General features: G+C 40.9%; 1 protein-coding gene across 2 annotated transcripts in view; it reads left to right on the top strand.

Annotated features, from left to right (window-relative positions):
* The window catches only part of LOC139117123 (secretogranin-3-like), a 31,764-nt gene extending 9,656 nt beyond the window's left edge, over positions 1 to 22,108 (top strand). Inside the window, exons 2-12 of one of the 2 annotated variants that reach the window (XM_070679968.1) lie at positions 802 to 839; positions 8,985 to 9,015; positions 14,084 to 14,284; positions 14,524 to 14,672; positions 15,041 to 15,148; positions 15,599 to 15,722; positions 15,996 to 16,097; positions 16,478 to 16,581; positions 16,635 to 16,755; positions 17,941 to 18,078; positions 18,957 to 21,348. In XM_070679968.1, the coding sequence (XP_070536069.1) occupies positions 802 to 839; positions 8,985 to 9,015; positions 14,084 to 14,284; positions 14,524 to 14,672; positions 15,041 to 15,148; positions 15,599 to 15,722; positions 15,996 to 16,097; positions 16,478 to 16,581; positions 16,635 to 16,755; positions 17,941 to 18,078; positions 18,957 to 19,075 (1,235 nt within the window). In that variant the 3' untranslated portion in view covers positions 19,076 to 21,348. Of the gene's footprint in view, positions 1 to 801; positions 840 to 8,984; positions 9,016 to 14,083; positions 14,285 to 14,523; positions 14,673 to 15,040; positions 15,149 to 15,598; positions 15,723 to 15,995; positions 16,098 to 16,477; positions 16,756 to 17,940; positions 18,079 to 18,956 lie in introns of both variants that reach the window. The other variant, XR_011548458.1, reaches the window with a different exon arrangement.
* Positions 22,109 to 25,885: the final 3,777 nt, after the last annotated feature.

The raw sequence follows: 25,885 nt of genomic DNA on the forward strand, positions 1-25,885 counted from the left end.
GAGAAGATCACAAGGGGTTCCAATTAACACTCACAATTAAGCTGAATCAGGTTCTTCTATGTAGTTGTGAAAACGGCGTAAAAAGCGACCGTAGCAAGCACCACAGCAGGTGTTACACGGGTGGCAAATGGCACGATTTCGCAATATTACACTCGACTAGAAACCCATGGCATAATAGCTATAGCATGTTTTGTCGACAATACCATTGTCACCTGCGCCTATGCGCCCCATGGACGTGTGTACGTATGCCTGAGAAGAAGAGCATATGTACACACGTCTGTGGGGCGCAGAGCGAATATTTAGAACACAGGTGACTGTGATAATTCTAGGTCGATGGCGTGATCTGTGTTAGCATCACATCAGGCATGGATACCTGTATTTACTATCATGTCATGAGGGGCGCGCCAAGCAACTCGTATACATACGTCAATCTCCATCACTATGGTCGCCGACAAGCGTCCAGCCGATTGTTAAATAGGCGGAAGCCCTCCAAATAATGAAACATCGATATTGAGTCGGGCCACGGGGCATTGACGTAAGTAGAAACGGAGCCATGAATACTATAGCGACGATCGTTTCTTCATAGAATCAGAAAAAAAAATCATGCCCCGCCATTCTCCTCCATCTCAATCCTTGACACAGTTTGCCCACTGGCAACGAAATCATTGCCAACTTTCCAAGCTGGTGTGATGGTCTGATAAGATTACTGGCTAAATGCCCTTTGGCTGGTAAAGACGTCCGAAGGTAATCTCCCTGGAAAGACTTTCTGACATATTTTTTTTTTCTTATTTTCCTTCTCAGAATCTGAAGATATCAAAGAAATTGAAATTCCAGCCCAGGTAAGGGTTTTGACTTTGTGTGATAGTGGTGTTAGCGATGATGATGATGATGATGATGATGATGATGATGATGATGATGATGATGATGGTGATGATGGTGGTGATGATGATGATGATGATGATGATGATGATGATGTTGATGATGGTGATGATGATAATGATGATGGTGGTGGTGGTGGTGATGGTGATGGTGTTGTATAAGGGAGAACCTTGATCATCGTTGTTATAGTAAAAATGAACACGAGTTAAAATGGGAGTAAAAGGGAGGCTAGAACAAAGTCATATCAAAACATCCAAGGGCCAAATTCTTGTCGCTAATGTACATGTACTTACAGGCGAATTAAGTAGATGCAAACATTTGATTTCTTCCTCATCCTTGGAGTGACGTCAAACACGAATGCTGTATTTCATTTCCGACCAATCAGATTAAGGAACTTGTATGTCTGATAGACAGAGAGACATTGGGGAGAGGATGATCGCTGTTGCCGGTTAAATTTATTGACGGCATTCAACAGTCAATAGACCATAAGAACTCATTAACCCACACTGATAACGGACAAAGATCCAAGCCGTGGCGGTTTGATCTAGCGGCTGTCAGAGGACTTTGGACGTGCGCTAATTGCCTTGCTGACAGCGTAGCCAGTCAGATCAGTGACGACACTCTGACGCAAGCACGCCGATAAGCTAACAGGATAGATACACGTACTCGTATGTTGAGCATTCACTTAGCGTAATCACGCAATCCGGCACTGTAGGCTTTGATGACCATCCCGTCCAGTTCGCAACGAAGGCCATAATTTTTTTTATTGTGTTTCGAAAAAGAAGATAAAACTTCTTTTAAAATGAAACAAGGACTGTTTGTTGGATGAAACTAAACGAGATAATCGACAGAATTGAAGCCTTCTCGCCCATAGACTGCTCTTGAATATGATACTGTGTATTTTGATTTCCAATGAGTAAAGTGTTCCCAGACTTTCATTTTCTTTACAGAAAGCACACATAATCTTTGACTCAGAAAGCAATCTAAAGTCTTCAGAAAATTGAAGTTAAGGTCGTACGCGCCTCGAAATTGAAGACTTGAACTTCTTCTCAAGCCTTCCGAAAGGAAACTTTTCACCATTTCCTTTCGAAATCAGGAATTAAAATTAAGGGGTCACCTTGCGAAATTTTGTACCGAGAAACAGATTACCTAATTTTGTACTGATTCTTGAAATTCAAAATGGCCGCCAACTCTGTGTTAGCTCATTTTCACAAAAAATAAGTCGGTGAAAACTTGAATTAAAACTGTAATTACTTCTTAAGCTTCAAATTTAGCCCCGCAAGTGGTGGACCGAAAAGTATTGTAAAAGTTTGAGAGTCCAAATATTTGTCCCCGGCAGAGCTAGGCGCATTCTAACATTCATCGACGCTCAGCGAAGGCTATACGTTTTCGAATGCTGCGCTTTCAGTCCGACAAAATATTCATAATTATGCAAGGAAAGCGAAACCTAACAAGACGTACAACAAATACCGAACCATTCCATTAGTCTAAATTTTAAGTCTTCCCGCCGGGGGAATCAATTTTACACTTTCAGTTCGATGATATCTTCAATTAGATCAGCGCGCATCCGAGTCGCATATGTATATCAAACGGCGGGATCTATCTTTTCTTCTGTCGACGCGCCATCATTATGTTAATTGAGTTGGCATGTATCATTTACACCACATCATATAATTGATATATTTCAGGTTAAACTGCTACAGTAAAAGCCTGAATGACGCATACGCTTTGCATACAGTAGAGCTGGAATTTAAATTATTTAAGAAGTTTCATGAGATAACAAAAATTGAACAGAAGAAAATAAATTAGACCATATTGACTCTGTATTATTTATTGCCAAGACTCTGCCCGCGCTTCTTCTCTGACAAATGTAGGTTGACAGATTACCAGAAACGTTTAATTCAAGTCTTCGCAAAATAGCTCTAATGTAAATCTCCATAGTAATGTCGTTCTTCTAGAAGGCAAGGCAACGGCTTGATTGCAGACAGTATAATATATCTCAGAAATTCACCTCAAACCATAAACAACAGAGAAAAATGATATAACCTGCTATTAATGACACCAACCGTTCGATACGTTTGACGCTTTAGTTTTCCGTTCATGCAAAATTGTAAGCAACGGTATTATTTCAAGTCACCTTCGCGGCTAGAGACATTTCAGAGCGATGCGATCATAATTTTCTTCATTTTGTTTGCAACGAGAGTTTTGACGCGGTTTTTCTCTTATTACATCAGCTTCAACAGAATGTGAGAAAAAAAATCGGGCAAAGTGACCTATAAATGTGAAGGTACGTAGGTCGTCACTTAACTCCATCAATTTTAAACGTTTATTTAATATGCTTATGCGACATGCCATCGTAGGAACATTCATGTTTGTATTCTTCTCAAACGTCAATAACTCATGCACATGCTTCGGGAGTTAACGCCAGCGTTTCAAGAATAGATATTGATTTTTTTAGGAACTAAATTCGGAAATAATGTGATTACCGCCTTCTTTACAGCTCGTGGGCGTGTACGCATGCGCTCTGGGTGACGGTCTCGCCGTCTCGTCGCTGCGCTGAGACAATTCACTTTTCGTGAGACGGGTCAAATTCTTCCGCGTTGCTAAAGGCTTATGATATGCTGTTTCGTGCAGTTTCAATCTGATTGTTGCGTTTTTATTATCGAACCATAAACAAAGCGACTGAGATTTATACAAAGGCCAAAGAGGTATCGCCTTAAGGAGTGCAGAGGTCAAGGTTCATGACTTCTAAGGAAATGTTATCTGATCAAAGGCTTCAACAGAGCTCTCAAAGGGACTGTAATTTACTCTACTGAAATATGAATACAAAAACATAATAGCTTTTTTAAATGAAAGACGTTACCTCAATAAGGGTTCAAAAATATTGCAAAAATGGCAAAAAGTCACGTATTCCCTTATCAAACATGGCCGCCCATTCGGAGTATTACGTACGCTGTTTTTCTTCTTCGATTCACACGAAGCGAGAATGATGTATTTCACTCACACACATAATCCAAATTTAAAGCTTATAGCCGTTGTAAATGTGGCGCCTTCACATTTATTACGCTATCGAGGTTTAACCTTTGAGTCGTCATTAAAAAACCTCAAATCGATATCTGTTCTCGGCTGACGACATAAATATAACTTTCCCGCCGTGTTTGCGGTAAAAATACCGATAGCTACAAAGCGCTAGCTCACAGGGCACTCTGCGTCATTTCATTGAACACTATAAATATGGCCAGTCTATATTAGTACACCGCGTAGGCCTACGAGAAATAATACTTTCTTAAATTGTGACGCCAGTGTATTGCGTGACATGCCAATTGAATGATTCTCTTCTATTTTTACTTCGCATTCTCCTATAAGTCCTCACAGTTTTGAAAAGTCTCGGCTTCCCGCTGGGTAACGCGCGTCAGCCTATTCAAATTGAAAATGAAAGAATATGCCTGGCGCTGGCGGAGAGAGATTCAAAACGAATCCTGTTCTTTCTCCAGGCTCACGAACATGCAATTAGAGTTAGGTACGGCAATTCGCAGCAGCTTATTCCCCACAAAGAACTACTTATGTCGCAGAATTCACCCGATATTAAAATTCCGCGAAAGCTGCCAATCGAGTTATGCAGCCTGTCGCAGATGTCTCTTCTCAGAGACCGTGTCGTCACGGATTTGCTCTGCCTAAACTCGAAGAGATTTGCGTTCGTACTCGCCCACGCTGTACAGGTAATAGTTGATCGATCAGTTCCACAGTGTAAACAATTTCAGCCCGTTTCTGTTACCAATTATATACAACTTCTTTTCGACGATAAAAGGCATGATTTGTTCCGATGATATAACTTTTATGTTAATTCGTTTCAAGCTTAGGGCGCTCCGTGTCTCGCTAGCCCTGTACGGTTAAAATATTATCAGAGATTGCCAAATCTGTCGTTAAGCGAATACAAAACACTTTTAGGTGACATATTCTATAATCCTGGTGGAATTATCTGATTTTGGACGAGTAAACTAGTGTGCGGCGTTTTGAAATGCAGGAGAGATTCTCATGTGATCGATTTCTTTCTTCGCTGACATTTAAATAGGGCTATTTAGCGCGTTTATGGTGTATACACAGTCGGGGAGTGACGAGAGTTAGTCAGCCGAGAACCGTGGAGGGCCTCGAAAACAGGCTCTCCATCAGGTACATCAACGACTCATGCTGACGCAATGGGAAAGCCAATTTTCTGCGAGTCTTAAAAGTGGAATCCTTCAAAACATTCCTTTTTGCTGTAACGCCACGAGACAATCAAGGAAATTTCAACCACCTTGAATTAACTGTGCTGCGAAAAATCGGCTGTGAGACGGCTCAAAGATGAAAGTGCCTGACGGTGTGAAGAAATACAGGTTTTTACTGTTCATGGAAGTAATTTACTGTCCTTGAACATGTACATTACACGTACACGTACTTTCATATTTTGTTGCTTCTGTGTATGCATGTGTGGAGAGAGAGAGAGAGAGAGAGAGAGAGAGAGAGAGAGAGAGAGGAGAGAGAGAGAGAGAGAGAGAGAGAGAGGAGAAGAGAGAGAGAGAGAGAGAGAGAGAGAGAGAGAGAGAGAGAGAGAGATTGTCGGTAATAGATAGATAGATAGATAGATAGATAGATAGATAGATAGATAGATAGATAGATAGATAGATGAGAATGGATAGGATTATTCATTTGATGATCTTTGAAGGTCAAGTACGCCTAATCTAAAATTATTACGGACTATGAATTAAACTAGTCTATCAGATTATCAGTAACTTGCTCAGTTTGAATTTGCAAAGGTTGTTTCTTGCTGAACTTTTACAAGAAAAAAAAACAGCAAAAAAAATTATTCATAATGTCAAATGGGGCCTGGAAGCCGGCGTCTCTTTTGTTGTATTCGGCGGGAGGCAAGCTTGGCGGTTCTGCGCATGCATATTCAACGGGTCGTTTCACGGTTGTGTGCCCAGACCGACTCACGCTTCATGCCATCAATCAGCATTGCAGTCGATAGAATGAACACTCCGCGAGGAAATGATGGAAATTGGCTCGCCTTCACCCACCCTTCAAGAGTAATTATTTTCTTTCGGCTTCGGTAAGAGCAATCGGCTCGACTTGTTGTTTCTCTTTTGCTTTTTTTTGTTGGATTTTTTTTTTTTTTTGGCGGGGCTGTGAAATTCCCAGGGATCCATGGGGCAAGAAGTTAGCCTTTAGAACAACGTATTTCAGTCCTACGCAGGCAGGCCATACGCCTCTCTCCGGGCGTGGGCGTTTTTCAGCCTAATGCAGTCACTCTTTTTCCCCGGAGCCATGTTTTGCACCGATCATATTTTGTCTGTCAAACATCGATAAGGAATCTGAAATCAACAAACCCCAACGGATTTATCAATAATCGAAGTTTTTACCTTCAAATGAAATCGGTTCATCCGTGTGTACCTTACATCATATATTACAGAATTTCACAAACAAAGAAAAATCAATTTATATAAACGTATTCGAAATGATGCTGCGATACATACGTGACAGATAAAAATCCCATTTTCAATTATCAAAACAAGGGTGGACTACTCAAGGTTCTCTAATCACTCTGGCGACCTTTGTTTGTATCCATGTAAACTAAACCTTGCGGCATCGCGCAAATCGAATTTCTTCGTCTTCCTGTTTTGCTTCACCTAATCTGATCTTTTCCTATACGTAGCCGATGACTTGTTGACGTCAGTGAACCATGAACTTCAAACGTGCGGCATTGCTGGCCTTTCATGAGACAATTGTCATTCCGGCAAGTCTGGTGGGGAGACTTGTTCTTCTGTCTCTGAATTCATAACCTCGACGAATATGCTTGTGCCTCACGCAATTTACATTGGGTACGTGTGCGTATGACTGACTGTATATGTACAGCAGTCCACCGCAGTTTGTGGCTGTGTCCATGCCGCATAATTTATAATTTTAGATGGACAAGCAGCTCTACCAATATGATCTCCAATAACATGTAATCTGCAATACACCGATCGAGACTCAGTCGACTCTTAAAATAGTTAATCGAATTAACAATGTCTTTATGCCAACAGTACGAGACATACAATTTGTGTCAAAGGTTGTCTATCGCTATCCTAAACTGAACATATCTGTTATGTATAGTCACCGTGCTTTTTCATACTGACCCGCCGCCCTCCATCAAATCCTTTGTAAAGAGCGTTCAGGTTTTTACGGCTGGGGGGGGGGCGGCAAAATCTTGTCGCCGGTGTTCAAAAAATATAGACCCCCCCTGCATTTTTCGTGAAAAAAGATGACCCCCCCTTTGTCAGACGAAAAAATTGATGACCCCCCCCCCCCCCCCGCTTAAAAATAACTAAAACCCATACGTCAAATTTACCCGCATGGTTTGGATTTGAACTCCGGTATGCCGCGCACTTTATTCGTGTAGCAGAGATGCCAGTGCACAAACTTCTCAGCCACATCCATTGAAACGTCTGTTAATTAGGACGACTGTAAGGCAATTTTTAACTTCATTTCAATAGACAACTCATGTCCATGGACATTGTATAAAGTAAACCTTATTGGAGTGGTTCGCCAAAGGCATCCCTCCGGTTAAGAGGGTCATGGGCCATTACGTAAAGTCAGCTTTATTCTAGTGGGCCACCGGTACCACCGGTAAAGAGGGTCGATCATGGCTATTGCATAAAGTAGACTTTACTGGGCAGGGCTGCTGAAGGCGCATGGCCATTAAGATTGCCGTGGGGTATTACATAAAGTCAATTTATTGGAGTGGGCCGCCGCAGGCGGCCCACCGGTAAAGAGGGTGATCATGGCCATTGCATGAAGTAAACCTAATTGGAGTGGGCCGCCAAAGGCGTCTGCCTGTTAAGAGGGTCATGGGTAATACATAATGATATTTATTGTAGTGGGCCGCCGAAGGCGGCCCGCCGGTAAAGAGGGTCGATCATGGCAATGGCATAAAGTGAACTTTATTGTTGGTATTATGTTTATGAAAATGTGGTGACCCCCCCTTTCTTACCAGTGAAAAAGCGATGACCCCCCCTTTGCGGATTCCAAAATTTTGATGACCCCCCCCCCTGGATTTTGCCGCCCCCCCCGGCCGTAAAAACTGAACGGTACCTAAAGAGTCGCTGTAGGCTACACGTCTGTGGAACTTTTTCGTAAGAGGCTGTGCTTCAAGTGTCTGAGCTGTATGACAAGGGTCGAGTTGAAAGTTTTTTTTCAACGTCGAAGTACGTGTTGAATGAGCGCCGCGATAGTACAAGCACGGAGGTATTTTTTTTTACATCCGCGGTACAAGGTAGAAGAAAAAGGTGTTGATGTAGTGAACAAGAGACGGACACCTTGTGCAGATGATTTGATTTGCTAATGAGAGACTCAACATTGACTACACAGTCCTCTAAAGACTGACTAAATTGTCGATGTCTGACAAAATCTTCAATTATGTTCACACAAGTTAGTGCATAATTCTTCTTCAGACCTTCGCTGTCGTATGTTATTAGTTTCATTATATCGGGTGCCGCCAGTGCGAGATGTTGGCTCGTCCGCGCATGGAAGAGTTGGGTGTGAATTCTCGGCGGATACTCAACTTGTAGGGTAGGCCTGGCAGGGACAAAAATCATCCGGGCAGGTGAAATTTCAAAAGTTGCCCGCCCGAGCAAAATTAGTGCCCGCCCCTGATAACTACGCCTTGCAAACTGTATACCCGGTGACTTCTCCTCCGCAAATTCGGGGAAATTGTTTTTAACTGTCCATCGGGTATTTATCTGAGAAAAAAAATATCCGCCCAGACCAAAATTAACTCGCCCCTCCTAGGTGGACTGGCAATAATTTCCTTATGTGATGGACACTCGTTTTCTATCAACACACGACTACGTACTGATTCGCAGATTCGAGATTTGCTAAAGTTCGTCTGAGTTTCCTAAACTGTTAGTTTTGCCTAGCAACGACCATTGAATGAATTACAATCACACTCCAAACTCTTTCTCTACACCTACCATTCCGTAATTTGCTAGTGCCATAAATGCTAAACCAGTGTGGCAAAAGACAAATAAAGCCTGAGTGCTTTTGTTCTCGATAAACAACTCTAACTAGTCGTTTTCTTTCTTCCTCGACAGATAAATGAAGACTTGCCACAAGACAAAATCGGTAAGAACACTTGCTTGTTACTAGTTAAGAAGTCACCTTAAGTTACCTTTCGGCAATCGTTCTCAAAATGAACACATTTGTTGATTGCTCGTTTATCATCGAAGGCCATGGGCACCATCACGTGACATATTTCGTACTTGTGGCGTTGGATCAATTTAAGAGAAATCACGTAGCGGTAATGCATTGAATCTATCAGAAATTAAAAACCTTGATAAGGTCTCCATGAATTTCATCGCCCCAAGAAAAAGAAAGAAACCGCAAAGTCTATTTTTCCCAAAGGATCCCGGATGGACGATCTTGCTGTATAATAAATTTGATAGTTACATCCAGAGGGGTGTCTTGAATATAAACGGAGAACTTTTAAGTTTGTTGAGTGACATCGAGGATTGTCACGTTTCGCCCGTCTGCGTTTCTAAGAAACATTGGACAGTTGACGCCACATTTTATAACGGCTACAATACAACGATAGAGACCTGCCACCTCGGCACGCGCAGTGAATCAAATTTACTCGGATTTGCCGGAGTAGCACGCTGTGTACACGCCATGCGTCCATTTGAAAACGTTGACGCAACGTGAAATGTTTTATAGCAAGCCAACGAACGTACAGCATCGGTGTCTCATATTTCTGCTTGCATTGGGAGAATTACTTCACATTTCTTCTCTCGCGCGAGCATTCATCGTATACAAATGTAAGTTTCAAGACGCGCGTCCACCGATGACTCTTTGAAATTGATTTTATTGAGTGCCGAGGCAATGTCTCGTTTTTCTGGTTAAATTTAGCCCAAATGAAAGACAGAATATCGACTAGTAATTATCCCGCGAGTAAATACACGTTCAGGGTGAGGTCGACTAATTTAGGAAACGTAAAAGAAAGGGTGGATGTCAGCCGACTGGCAAAGCAGGAAATTGATAAATCGCACTCACGTCATTGATTACGTAGGCCGCAGGGCTATGACGTCACGGCGGTAATGCAAAATAATGAGCTATCACTCGAGAATTGGCACGGACGACCTGACTGCCGCTCGAGTTGCTACAGTAAATCCAACGGGTATCGGAGATTGCGTCAATCACCTAGTCTAGATAAAAATAACTGAAGTGCAGCTATTTTTGTTCTGAATCGGGACGGCTCTGGCGGGAGATATCTTTTAATCATGGCAAGGCGATAGGGCGGCATACACATACTGTATAAATGCGAGAACATGAAAGAGAACGTCACACGGTGACCAATTCCCACGACAGGAGTATATCTTAAGGTCGATCTACCAGCGCATAAAAACTTCACAAGCGAGGGATTTCATGTCAGAGTATAGTAAAATTCTCGACGTCGGAATTTTCTTCGTTTGCTTTCCGATCGCCCGGGAAATTCCAACATCTTCCAAGCTCTTAATCTGCCCATTCCAATACTGATAGGGTATGGGGTCGGAGGAATTTATTGCCGCTCGCTCCTAAATCAAAAAACGATTTTCCCGTTCGATGCTGCTCGTCCACATCAGTTTTGACTTGAAGCAAGTCACAATTACACGCAACGCAGAATTCTTCCTTGAGTATATAAAACCATGAACAAATGTACATACATACATTCATACATACATACATACATACATACATACATACATACATACATACATACATACATACATACATACATACATACATACATACATACATACATACATACAGACAGACATACAGACATACATACATACATACATACATACATACATACATACATACATACATACATACATACATACATACATACATAACATACATACATACATACATACATACATACATACATACATACATACATACATACATACATACATACATACATACATACATACATACATACATACATACATACATACATACATACATACATACATACATACATACATACATACATACATACGAACGCTTAGAAAACCAAGCAGCACATGGTTGACATTATAACATTATTGAAGAGAGATATTGAGAGAGAGATTGACAGACAGACAGACAGACAGACAGACACACAGACAGACAGACATACAGACAGACAGACAGACAGACAGATAGACAGACAGAGAGACAGAGATGTAATCCAAGAGTTCTCGATGGGTACTTAAATTCTCTACAGTGACTTATCCTGTTCTCATAGACGAAGTATTTTGTGGCTCTAATTCGGAGAAAATCTGCTGTTACGTTCTCTGTTAGAGTTATTTGCTCGGTCAAGACCCGAGGCATACCTTTTTGTTATTTGAATGCACCTGTCCCCATTGATGTCAGTCATGTTCATCGTAACATCTTAATAGGTTTTATTTGCTTTTAAATATTTTTCACGAACATTTGACCGAATTGCCAGATGTTTGTGTCAGAGATTTGAATCAATTTGTAGCACAAAAAAAATTACCCTTGATTGATTAAACCAGAGATAGAGACATTTACTGCTGGACCATTAAGATCGACCGCGTAACAGCTTCAGGTCGGCAGCGATGGTTTTTCGTTTGAAGAAGCCGACAAAAAACACAAGCAGTGATCGATTTTCGAAAGAGGTGCCGCAGCCTCATTTCTTGCTGTGTACCTTGAATGCTCGAGCTCGTTTACCCTTAAGGTGTGCGTCGTCTCGCCATTGGTCGTGTTTACCGGTGTCGTGGAATTGTCCGCGTAGGAATGCGGCCATTACAGAGTACATGATAAATATTCTTGAAAAGACGAAGAATCGGAAGTACTTCACTTCTCTTCCCTACATTTCCCGTTTCCCCATCCCTCGCAAGAAAATTCGCCTCTTGAAGGTTCATTCACGACTTGGTGATTTTGGTTGATGCAATTCTTGTCAACTGCAAGTTCTTGACAGTAAGTCATCGTGTGATCTCCCTAGCCAGAATGGTTTGGCCTAAACATTTGAAATAATGATCTCATTCGACAAATGCTGTTCCCATCAAGACTTTCTCGAGAAGCAAGAAAAAAAGACTGCGCATTTGAGAGGCAACTACGTTTATTAATCATGACTATCCTCTTAAAAAATACCCGTATGCCATATTCATTTGTGAAGACGCACATTGTTGCCATGGTTACACCGTACCGCGCCATTAACAAGACTTAAATCGAATCCGACACAATTTGCGTGATTGGTTGAACTTCAAAGGAAAGGCGATACCTTGAGACGCTGGTTTCACTGTAATTGAAACTGACGGCGAATGTATTTTCGTGATGACAGAAAATGATGTTGCTGGCGATTTTATCAAATATTTTAATCAGCCATAACAATAATATATCGCTATTGATGATGATGATGATGATGATGATGGTGATGATAATGATGATGATGACGACATGACACCAACAACAACGACAACAAAAACAACAACAATAATAATAATAATGATAAAAAGTGATCAGCATCACATATATCATCATCATCATCATCATCATCATCATCATCATCGAGGTTTCTTTAAGCGTTGTTTCTCGTTAGGATCAAAGTGAGACACTTGTCAGATGTTTTTGAAAGTTATCGCCACAGTTGATCAATGATGGAGATCGCCGCGGATAAGGATGAGACTAGATCATAAGAGATATGTTGGAATACCTCGCACATTGCAATTATATTTTCTCTTCTGGCTGACACTTCGTATTGCTTCGGGTGGCCGTCATTGCCCGATCTCCACCGTGACATTTGCCGATGGTGCCCGAGCCATTTCAAGCATGCTCCTTCGAACCTTCGGACAAGACTGTTGCATTTGACTGCAGCTGAACTCACGGTCATGTTACACCTACGAACTACCTGTAATCACGTCCTCCGTCGAACTCCGCTATATCTGTCATTAATGTTAGCCAAGGCGGTCAATTTTGAAGTTACATGAATAGCAGCAAGCTGCCGAATTTACATGAAGGGTTTTTTTTATGTGGGCGTGAGGCGTACAATTTAGGGGGATGCACAGTCACGCACCTGGGGTTTGTTCTTGAAAAGAGATCAGCATTCCGTGTCACGAACGATGTTTAGCGAAATGCATTTGAGATCGTGGGTCGGCTTTTTGTGAATGATTCGCCCAGTTTGACACGCTTCCACGGCGTTGTTCTAGATTCCTCACACTATTTCTGCATTAACCTTTCATAATGCGTCGTAACGTGTTCGCCCTGAGGAACAAAAATTCACTTTTTATCAGGGGAATATCTCTACAGTAATCAGCTCGCCAAGCGCTCTCGGGGAGCACTCATATCTGCTCCAATTAGACGATATTTTCCTCCACGCCGCCGCTCCAGCGCCTCTGCATTTTTGGCGACCGTTCGATTTCCGACCTACTCCGCTGACAAGCATCAGCGGGGGATATAACCTTCGGGGGCTTACTTACCGGCGTGTAAACGACAGGGACTCCGTGAAATTGATATTTCCCCGAAGAGACGACTCGCTCGAAATTACCGTTCTTCGTAAACAAGATTGCAAAAAATTGATGTGCTTCGAACGGAAGGGTCAATGAGAGAATATAAATTGACAACACTCCCTTCAAGTCAAGCATATCTACAAAACATGCGCAACATCACAAAAGTTATGCGGCTCGCATAAAACCGAGAGACGTAAAACGGTAAATGCCGCCGCCTTGAGGAAGCAACAAGCCAAACGATTCCTGCTGACTCCGATATTAAATACTTATTGACATGTCTAAGAGAACATCAGTGGGATATGCGATATGCATAGTTTCTGAGTAAACGGTGCCGCCCCGCGCGTTCGACGAAAGTTGCAACTTGTACAGTTTGTTCACGTTTGGTTTCCCCCTAGTTCCCTGTGTCAGTGCAGATGGCTAGTAAAATTGATGGTTTTCAGTCCATGAAACTTGTCTGAAATAAATTCCACAGTAAACAGAAGGTACTCGAAGGACCCGCACGGCTAATAAAATCCAGTTGTCATTTTACGATAAACCGTTATCAGCTTCAAGCACAAAGGTACGACAGGAGCGCTATCGCCATCATCACGAAATTGTTTACACAATTTGATGTAACATCTTAATAGAAAAGTAGAAGGTCAGACTTTGAAACGGCAGCTGATATATTAGAAAACTTTACCACCTTTTATTTTCTGTAACAGTAGAAGAAGCCTTGGACGAGGCCGAGACGTCAGGGGGCGGCTCCGGGGACGAGCCTGAAATTTTTCTCCCGCCATCGAAAGAAATTGAAGAAGGGGAAGAAGACAACATAAACGAAGAAAAGACAAACTATGAAGACTTTGGAATTGATTACGACAGTTTTGAAAAGAATAAAAACACTGTGGATACTGATGAACGATTGGGTAAGATGTATTGATTGATACTTGTAGTTCACAAAATTGACGAAGGTTTTACTGTCAAAAATCAACTTTCGAAATGTAGACTTGCACAGGTATCACAATAATATGTAGATATCTGCCTGGCTGCTATTGGTCACATGCAGCAGACGATATCCGTGCGTTTGCCAAAAATGGCATCACACGAAAGGCAGTCCTCAAATCGTCGACCATTCCTACAATTGTCTTGAATTTTCTCCCCGTAGGCGGCGACAGGTGCGACATCGATTTTGATACGGCAAGAGAACTCGCCGCCAACATGGCGAACCCTGCCGCCATCGCTGATTACATAATTACAACCAATGATATTGAGAGTTTCGTCTGTGTCATCCAGATTCTCGTCGAAGATAGCCTGGTGAGTCCCAGTTTAGCAGTTTGATTTATTCCTGCTTGAAGAAGTTTGGAGAGATCTCGACAATCACTTCAGGTTACAAATTCATCGAATTAAGATTTAATCTTCAGACCGTTTTAAAAGCCCCTTTCGTGAAAAGCAAACATATGAAAACTAATATAAACTTCGCACACAGTATTTTTCCTGATCTTTCAGGAGTGCGTAGGTGAAAACGAGATCGTCGACCTTTAGTTTTGAATTACTTTGTGACGCAAGACGACAATTTATCGAGGACTGAGCTCCTCTCTCTCTTCAAACAACCTAAGTTATTCGTTTGCTTGGTTTTGTTTGAGCAACCTCACTGATTCGTCCTTGGTGACTTTCGTCTCCAGCTCTCCGAAGAGGAAGCCAATTACCTCGAAGAAGAGGTTTCCAACGAGTTACAGCGGCAGCTGTACGACGACGCCACGTATTACAGCGACGGGCCCTACGGAGACGAGGTATGTGATTAACCTGTGATTTTAAAGTCAGAACAAGGGCATAATTGACTCAGTAAACCTTAGGAGACACGGTCGGAATGAACACCGACTTCAGGGACCGGTGGAAAGAAGAAGGATAGTCTCGAGTTACGTGAAAGCTCACGTTTTCTTTGAGAAGGCAATGTTCCGGGGCACAACTCCTTTTGCTATTGAAATAAGATGGAGGACGTTTTTGAATAAAATCTGCCACAGTTCGAGCAAATGTCAAAGAAATCTTGCAGTCAGTTTCGGAAATTCAGAGTCCGAGGTATTCTATTCCATTCAGAATGACAAATTTGCTTTTTTCCCCGATGTGATAGTTCGCCGAACTTGTTAACACAGGTTGTTGTATAGATATGAATGTAGCAAGATTTTGAAACAATAGAGATCTTCATTCATTAAGACGAAACTCAAATCTCGAAATTTTGTTAGGTTAATGAAGTTGCCGAGGAGGAACCCGATGTAGTGTACCCGGATCTGGATGACGTCATCACAGCTGATATGGACGAACTACTGTACGATCTTGCAGAAACACTCTACAGACAGCCACCAGGAGGTAAGTTTTTCGATTTGCTATCACGTGACACGTTTTGAGAATTGTCTTTTACGAACGACAGATTCCCCACCTTTAGGCACAGAACAAAAAGTGCGATAAAATCGACAAAAATTGATTGTCAGTATATTAACGTGTCGAGTGTTTTTTGGGGAACGGCGTTGCCTGCTTGTTGTTAACAAACGCCAAAGCCTTTTGTGTTCACCTGAAACTTATTTTCTGTCGAGAAATTTAAACACCATCCAATAATACTCCATCCCATAATACTATTTCCAGAGAAGCAATCAGCAGAGAGAGCGCTGGTTCAATTCGCTGGTATTATCGCCCGTGAAGTTGTCCTCGGAAATCTCAGTCCAGAAGATGGAGAAGGTTATTTAGGTACGTGTCGAGTGATGAAAGACCTTATTATTCTGTAAGATTGCTCATCAATAAGGTGGAGGGATCACGAACACTCCTATGAGCTGTAGGCGAGGTTCTGTAATTCCATAGCAGCATGTAAATTATACACCGAGCACATACCAACACAGAAAACTGAAGCATACGCCACTCTTGGGATTATCCTTCCAAAGTTACCATTGAGTGTGAATCCTTCCGAATGGCTACACTGATACATGGACCACTCTTTGGTTTCATGAAATGAGTTCGTCGACAGGTCGATACCTGTGTTGGATAGTTCTCAGCACAAGTATACCCCATTCGAAAACCGTGCAGGTCCTCCCGGGAGACACCGATAACACTGAAATCCATTTCTCTTGTAGATATCCTAGCACAGCTTCCCTACGGGCAAGTGCTTGATCAGGGAGCTGGAGAGGAAGACGAGGTCCCCCTGGAGGACGAGAGCGAGACGGATGAGACATCAGAAGTCGAGGAAGACGAGGAGGAGAGGAGGAGGATGATGATGGAGATGAAACTGAGGACGTTGAGGAGATCGAGGAGGAGGAAACAACAGACCCAGAGGAAGAGGAAGAAATGCTGGATGACCTTGAGGCAGAGCTTTTGAACAGTGCAAAATACCAAGGCAACAGCAAGCTACAAGGTAAGATGTGCACTGGATTACTTTAATCATGGTGTGAGAATTCAGACCTCTATGCCAAAAATTGCCACACAGAAGTTAATCTTCACTTCTTTCCGAATTTTAAGCATATTCATCCGCTCCCGTAAGTCGGCTTTTGTGATAGGTCAGTCCAGGAAGAGCTGAATGGCAAATGTCTGAAGCGGCGGTTTGCGCAACTCACGGGCGAGCGAGATCCCTCGTGGTACGAAGAAGCAAGAGTTATGGGCTGGAAACTAAGCATTCCATAACTTAGTTAACGAATTTTGCCTCCGGGGAAGTGAGCTGCTGTTTGAGTTTAGAACCAAGATATCACCGTGTATTGATTATAACAGTCTTCCGTGTAACAGATCTGTTTTCTTTCAACTACATAACCCCCAAGAGTTCAAACGCACATTTCCAACAATGCAAAATGCAATTTGGCTACAGGGCAATACGAGAATGGTATTCAATACGAGCTGAGAATATGTCAGCATTATCTGATACTGTCCATGGCAACCATGATTAATAGTGCGGGAGAGCGTAATTATAAATTTCTGCACCTCTTTAAATTTTGTGAAATTATATGAATTTGTTCCTCTTGTTTAGCGACGCAGTCACTCGATTTTGAATCTGGGATCATTTTGACGCCCCTGACAATATTGAGAAAGAACATTCATTTCGTGAAGTGTGGGGACATACTTACCTTGATGAAATGTCGCCTTTTTAATGGACCCCTACACGATTTCTATTTTGCAAAATTACCGCCTGACGTATGTGGGTCACATATGATGCAACGACCCACGTAAAAGCTTTTAAAAACCGTCGTCTCGTGACGTCATTCAGTATTTCCCTGGAGTCGGATAAATTAGCGCCGCCTAATAACGAACAACATCTATTGTACAAATCTTTTTTTAAGAGCTTTTATGGCGAAGTGAATAAATATGAATTAAAAGCTCATTTGGGAACATGTGTAGTGGCTTTGGTTGTCTTCGCAAAATTATCCAAACTAGGCTAATACATTAGTCTGAAAGATTAATAAATGTCCTCACACCCGCAGAAAGTGTCAAAAGATAAGTGTGTGCCTCAGTACAAGAGTAGCACCTAATTAGCAATGGTATGATTTGATGCTTGAGTGCCCTTCCCGAGGGATAGCCCCGCTAAAAGGGACTTCATTTGCTCCAATTTTAGACACTTTCTATCCTGAAGACGGAAAATTCGGCGCGTTCCCAGAGTACAAGGACAACTACCTTGACAACATCCGTGAAGACATCGTGTGGCTTGAAGATTACGGCCTCCTACCAACAGACGAAGAAGAAGCCTTAGAAGGTAAACCACAACAAAATGGCAGTTAATAATTACTGTTTACCTGTACTTCTGTGGGCATTTTCTTTTAAACCTTCGACGAAAAATGTGTTTGTTTCTTTTCTTTTATTACGCGCCTGGATGGATAAAGATTGTTTCTTAAGGTAGATCTCGCCTCGGGGACAGATATTTTGACTCTCAAAATTTTACAATTCTTTTCTGATATACCAGTTGTGGGAGTTCATTTTAAAGCTCTTGAGGTAAGACTACCTTTCACAGGCTTAGTTTTTCGAAATTCGAAAATTTTATTTTTCCTCGATAAAGTTAACACAGGGATGGCGGCCATTTTGAATTTTAAATATCGGTAAATCTTGGGTTATTTGTTATTCTAGTACCAAAATTTTCACGTTGACCCCCCGATTTTTTATTCTTGTTCTTGAAAGAGAATGGTTTAAAAGATTCCTTAGGCAAGTTTGAGCCAAAGTTTAAGGCTTTCACTTTCGAGGTGCATGATCGATGCATGGAACGTTTGTGATCATTCAAAGCTAAGCTGAGGCATATTTGTCGTCTTCAATGAATATGCGCACGTTGCGTGCTAGCGTGTGCGCATGTGCGCGCTTCATTGAATTCTACAGCTGGAGTGAAGAGATAGTGGTCGAAATTGCAACAACGTAGCTCAGTTATTTAACCACGTGCACCATCTCTCTAGAAGAAGGGTAAGGGGTGTAGCCGAGTAGTTTTGATGACTTACTTCTGCGTTTCCAATCCTGCAGACAAATACTGAATTTTCATCAATTTTAACCTGTCCAGATCACAAATATAGGTCCTCGATAATGGAAATTCGTCAAACATGCAAAACTGTATATGCTGGACCATAACCTATTATTTGTTTCCTCCAACAGAGGGGGACCCGGAAGCGGCACAGTTTGGCCTGAACTTTGGAGATATGTTGGATGAGTACGTAAAGTCAGGGAAACTCTCAGAGGACGACGCCGACGGAATAAGGAACCTCTTAAATTAAAGGGAGCAAAATAGGGCAGAATTTCGGTTGAAGAAAGAAAATCAGCGTTTGTCTCTTGAACTTTCTACATTTTGTAAAACGAAAGAATGAAATCCTCTGAACGGTAGGATGTTGCACGGAAATGCTTTCTGAGGAAACGTAAACACCATATCAAATTAATGTTAAGCTTATCACGAGGACAGCAAGACGAGTGGAGATACAGGAAATAGCATCTTTGACAGTGCGTGGCGTGGCGCGGTGACGTAACGCGCCCCTGGACACTTGAAATTCTCCAACCAATCAGCGATAGGTGAATCTCTGCCAGGTGTACATTCTATGTGCCTTTAACTGTGTAGAAGGTGCAAGCGACCTAAGTAGTGGCGAAGGACCGGCGTATGTCTTAAACGAGTTCGCGGAAGGATACAAATCGAGGAATGCAAGCAGACACTACAGATGTAGCTCATTTACAAAGCAAAACTTACAAAGAACTACCTTCCCCCGGAAGTTTCACCTATTTCAAACAGCAGCATAAAAATATATAAATTGTAGTCATTATTTAAACCTAATATCGCCTAAGAACGTCTAGCTGAACGTCTATGAAGGAATCACAGTATCTTAAATATGATCCTGCCCAAAAGACATGCTCCACCTGAACATCTGTTTTCTGGTTAACATATTTATGACCCATAGTGACCGAAGAAGTTGTGGAGGTGATTTTTCCCCCGCACTACTCAAAGTAAAACCTTTTCTAGCATCGACGGTTCTGAAGTGTACTTTTTTCCTTGACTATGGCATATCTTGTTCTAGCCATTTTCTCTGTAGTCGTAGCAGGGATATGTTTATATCCGCTGATGTAACTTTTCATCCTTTTTACGTTCGGGTTTTGCAAGAGCGAACATAATTGGCTAACACTTTCGACAACTCCGCCCACTCGCACATCCTAGGCTTATACTAGTCGAGTATTGTGCCGTGAGATCAAGCATTCGATTTGGAGGACGGCACGTGGCCTGTAACTCACCAGATGAGATCTTTCCACAGCCGGCAAGGACAGCCAAAGGCCACTAATGAGTTACATACACGACTATCGTGACATCTCTAACCATCTTGATTTGTAAAGTACTTAAGAACAACATATATGAAAGATGATATAACCGTATCACCTGGAGATTTTTCAGATATTTACCATATATGGGCATCACATACGTATTTATGAATATTCAACATGCTATCGTTGTACTCTCTTCAGTGCTGGCCTACGCACGCCAATCTAAATCTACTTCTCTCTTTCTCTCTGTACCTTCGTCTCGTCCAAATACTTCAAATGGAGTGTTGACATTTTCCAATCGTCAGATATGAACATATATAAATATATATAAATATATATTACCGAAACATTAATTCGATTTTTCTGCAAATGCTCTGGTCGTTGAAGGATATGTTTTAGATCGTTCTTTTAAGTCTGATTTACAAAAGGAGGTGGAAGATATATTATACTGAACATTTCTGACAGCGTCATTTGACCGTAAACGGTAATTGTTTACTAATTTATTTTTCTAATAAGGATACCTGCTGAAATAAATACACATTTGTTCGTACTATCAAGAAGATAAGTCGTAGGTTGCAGAATTGTTATGACTGTCCTTCCAACTACGAAGATGGTTCGAATTTCTCTTATATAGTCTGTCGCTAATCACACTACTTTGTCTCACATTTTCATTCTTAATCGGTGATAAATTTACAGCAGTCCTTCGTCAAATTTGATAAGTACACATGCCAGAGCCTTTCAATTTACATATATTCACTTAAAATGTAAATTATTAACATTAAGTATGTATATAATTATATCAACCCTGCAGGGTAGGCGTAAGATAGTTAGTTGACCAGCCTGTACTTCTTCTGAACCGTTCGGCACTCTCTGTCCCTTATCTTTACATTCACATAAATCTCAATGGCTCCCTCGGTGAGACACTTTTTTGCTCTACCTATAGTATAGTGGCTTCAACTACAACATACAAATATTGCTACTATTGGAAGCACTGGAGGCTGCATGAATTTATCAAGGACATGATTTAGTGCTTGTTTTAACAATCGTGTGCAGAAAGGAAATAACAACCTACTTTGGAACGTCCATCTTTACTGTGCCGGGTCGCCAAAAAGTGTAAAGGTAGGCATAGATCAGGATTCACATGCTATCGAAGTGGCTCCCAAGATATGCTATTTTGTCTCCAAAGAACAGTTATTGTGTGGTAAAACGGCATGGTTTGATTTAATAAACTTGTCTGTCTTTAATGAAATACGACATTAATATATGTCCTCCATCAAACTGTAAATTATTCATCGTAATGTAGCAACGGATTTTTTCCAGTACGTAGGAGTTTAATTTCATTCTGTTACATATGTCATCGCTGTACTTTTCAACCTTGATTGATCTATGTGTATTTCGGTTTTTCTATAATTCCTTTCTTTAAAAAAACTGTATAACTCTGGAGTCATCTTCCGATTTGGTGAGATACAGAGGGATTTCAAATACTTGTTTCCCCTCTCTGCGGATATGAAACTCGCTCATGCAATTAGAATAGCTACCTAGCGACGAAGACTTGTCACCTTATGGTCGCTATGGAAACTAATGTGAAGAGCGAAGACACGTGCAAAAATGGCTTTCCAAAATGCACACTATTAGAGTGAAAAGCGATTCGGTAACATTAACGGGAAAAGAAATTTTCAGTAAAGGCCATATTGTTGGATCACACGATGCAAGGTAACGTAAAAGGGTACACTTAAACAGCAAGGCAACAGAGCTGTAAATTTCTCATAAAATAATCCATCACCTCGCCGAGTCCGAAGAAACCGGCAAAGAGAGGATCATATTTTGTCAGTATTTTCTCAACGCAGATTTTCTTGAAAGGTATGACTATTCGAGACATGGTTCAGCGCGCAGAGATATTTTTTCAGAAAACAAGGTGCTTCGTGTAAAGCATTTAATTTACTATCAGAAATGTATATGTGGTTACCAAGATGAAATAAATTTCGCCGTGTCTTGTTTTAATACTAAAACCCTCTTGTCATTTGCCTGAGTATGATTTTTAAATGGGGCATGTGTCTTTGTACATCACACTGGTGTATTTACAGAGTATAACATCGACATGTGTGTTTAGGAAAGGGATTTTTCGGCAACACATCTCGAATGGCTTCTAATATAGTAAATGAGCTGAAAAGTCCTGCTGTTTCCACACCTTAGTAAAGCTGGAAGAAAGCACGAGTGGGCATGGCTGTTTTCAATGAAATCCAATAATTAGTCGTTTTGATGTGGGCTTAATAACACTGAAAGTTCGAACACGACAAATTCCTCGTCGGCGAGCCATATCTTTATAACGCCAATTTAAAGGTAGGCAATTGGAGAAGGACGCTTTGATGAAGTTCTAGGAACACAACATTCAAGGCATCAAAGGCAAGTTTGAGAGTTACCTGTCCTGTATATTGGGTAAAAGGAATTTCACCATGATTAGTACTGTATTTTCATCAGTTTCGCGCCACACAGTAATACCTACTTTGAGTACCTGTGTTTAATAGTCCTTTTAGGGACTGGTCAGTCAGCCTGGGAAGGGGGGCGGTGGATTATTTTTGCGGAAAAGTGGCTGACCCCCGCCCCCAATTCCAACTTTCGAAAACAGGGTGCTCCCATTCCAACTTTCGAAAACAGGGTGACCCCCGCGAGAAAGGTAAAATAAAAAGTGAAAAAAGCAACTGAATAATAAAATTCGTGGCTGGTACGATGTATTTTAGGCAAGTATGAGCCCGTATAACAAAAAAACACGCTGACCCACCCTCTATTGAGCATTTCAAAAACATGGTGACCCTCCCCCCTCCCAAACCAAAGTCAAAAACAGGGTAACCCCCATGAATCCACCCAAGGCCAAATAAACTGGCCAGTCCCTTCTGTAGATTACACCAATTTTAGTATTTAATATTGACTTTAAAAAAATCAAAGTTCTCTGGTCACTGATGGCACTCACAAATATACAGTACAAACGATCCCATTAATCGAGGGTTTCAATCGATAAACGTCATGACAAAAAAGCTTTAAAACTATGGTTTGCTGTGTAACTGAATAGTTTGGCACTTTTTATGGACCAATATGACTATATAGGTATAGTTATGATGTCATCATACAACAAAGTCCAGCAGGTATATGGTGATAGTTTGCGATGTAGCCGATACGTTTGTCATTACCTACGGTCCAATATTACTATAATATCATAATATCACGCGTAACAGCGCCCAGCACATAGGGTGATACTTCAACGGGAACAATAAGGATACTTTTGTACTCTATCGAGTTGATAATAAGCCGTAGTATTTTTGGGCGCTTTCTTCTAACATTATGAACCCTTGCGATTTGATAAACTAAAAACAGCTAAAACAGACGCAAATGGAAGGTTTATGATTTATTTTATTACTTAGTGTAAAGCATAACAGTGTCTAAAATTATCTCTGAACCAGCGACTACCGTTCGCTCAGGTCACCTTTTTCCGGTATGCATAGTATCCTTGTTTTTATATCATTGAGATCAATTAGTTATCGAGGAATGTCATTACAATAATCGTGGAATTAAGGTTTGTCCTCGATGCCTCACAATACCTAACGCTACGAACAGCTTCGTTTCTACACACATTATGACCTATAGACAAACGCAGACACAGATGTAGGCACACAGACACAGAAAGATATACATACATACATACATACATACATACATACATACATACATACATACATACATACATACATACATACATACATACATACATACATACATACATACATACATACATACATACATACATACATACATACATACATACACGTCCTCGTGTATTTGTCATAACTGTCTTAGCTAAGCGCGAGTATTATGTGTCCCGGCTATTTGTAATAAACGGAAAAAACATGTCCATGAATGTAATTCGTGTCTTTCTCTTTCTACTCGGTCACTTCAAAGACACTCCGACACAAACGTTCTCTGCTGAATTAGCAGACGACTATGTAGATATGCATGCCGCTTATATTTGATACATATATAGATAACCACGTATGCGAACGATAGAGTGCATATTGTCTGACAGTGAGAGATGTTCTGGTGAGGTTGGCTATTGCAAGCCGTAGAAAATAAGTATAGAAAGAGAAATAATCTGGAGTTGTTGGATATATGTATTTTTCTCCCTCCTATCATTACCTGTCAGGTAATCCATCAGACATCAAGCATCCTAACATATTTCTAAACATGAACTCAGTTCTTCCTTGTGGAGGAGCTCCCGAAAGGCTTCACTTCTTGAAATGTTACGGTGTATGCCCGTAAATCCTCCTCGCTATCCAGATCCTTAAAATAACAAGTCAGGGTTGAATTGTATTTTGAAAGCATTTCATGTGCATTACATGCATAAGTACTCGAAACGTACGTATGTATGTATGTATGTATGTATGTATGTATGTATGTATGTATGTATGTATGTATGTATGTATGTATGTATGTATGTATGTATGTATGTATGTATGTATGTATGTATGTATGTATGTATGTATGTATGTATGTATGTATGTATGTATGTATGTATGTACACATAAATATGCATATATATACATACATCGGTATAAAAATATATGTGTGTATGCATTAAGTATGTATATGCGTATGGACGTACGTAGGTGTGCGCTTGTGTTTTGTATTAAAATATTACAAAAAACTGCAGACAGCTTTAAGATGATTTCATATGTAAACAAATGTGAACAGGCGAGCAGCCAGACGAACGGCTAAAAAACACTGCCAACATTTTTAGACAAGAGCATGACCCGTATGTGGATTATTTCTCATCTGTAGCTGGACATAAAGAAGACAAATGGATGAGTCTCATATTTTGAGCAAACCCTACGGATATAATATGACCTTTATTGTGGCCTTAATGCTTACATGGTCTGTTTCAAAAAGAAAACCAACGCATATTTTGAAGAACACACAATATTATTTTTTGTCGGCAACCAGAGCATGATTCTTCGGCCTGATATTTATCACTCTTGCCAAAACCCTTGCAAAACTTGATGATTATTTTTTTTCTACATTTCGGAAAGGAGTAAGGCCAAGGGAAAATTGTGCTGTTCCGATAACCCGACATACCGTATTTTTTGCCTGCCGACCCTAAACCGTTTTGAGCTACGTAAGAAAAAACCCGCAAAATCACGTTAGTTACCTGGCATTTGATTTTTGCTTGAACAAGGATATCTTTTGTTTTTATTCCTTTTATATGTATGATACGTTTTTTGAAAATGATCGCCCTGAACCCCTGAAAAGTGCATATTTAAAAATTAAAATGTTTTCGAAAAAAAATCCTTGCCGACCTACCAACATCATTTTTGAAAACTATGTTATCGGAACAGCACAATTAATTTTTTTTGTTTTTGTTTTTTTTTTTGTTTTTTTTGGGGGGGCTAATTAAAGTATTCACTTACGGATTACGGATACATTGCAAAACCCTACGTGCCGCAAACCCTTGTTATACAACCTCCCGTACAATGAACAAAAATCGGTTAGCTCGTTCCTTAAATCGTTGTTCCCCCTGGGAATATTGTTGCACGGAACATGTGATTGTCCGGCATTTTTGTATAAGAAGGGGTTGGTTTTACTAAAAAGGGTCGAAAGCCTCGATGATAACACCCCGTTTCATCTTACTTTTCTTTTACAGTTATTACACTACCTGGCTCTTATCAGAGAACAATTTAATGATATTATCAATATTGCTGAGCGTGGTGCACTAAATTAATAATTACCTTTTACAAAAGCAA

The sequence above is a fragment of the Ptychodera flava genome, chromosome 18, assembly GCF_041260155.1.
Source record: "Ptychodera flava strain L36383 chromosome 18, AS_Pfla_20210202, whole genome shotgun sequence".
Classification (NCBI taxonomy): domain Eukaryota; kingdom Metazoa; phylum Hemichordata; class Enteropneusta; family Ptychoderidae; genus Ptychodera; species Ptychodera flava.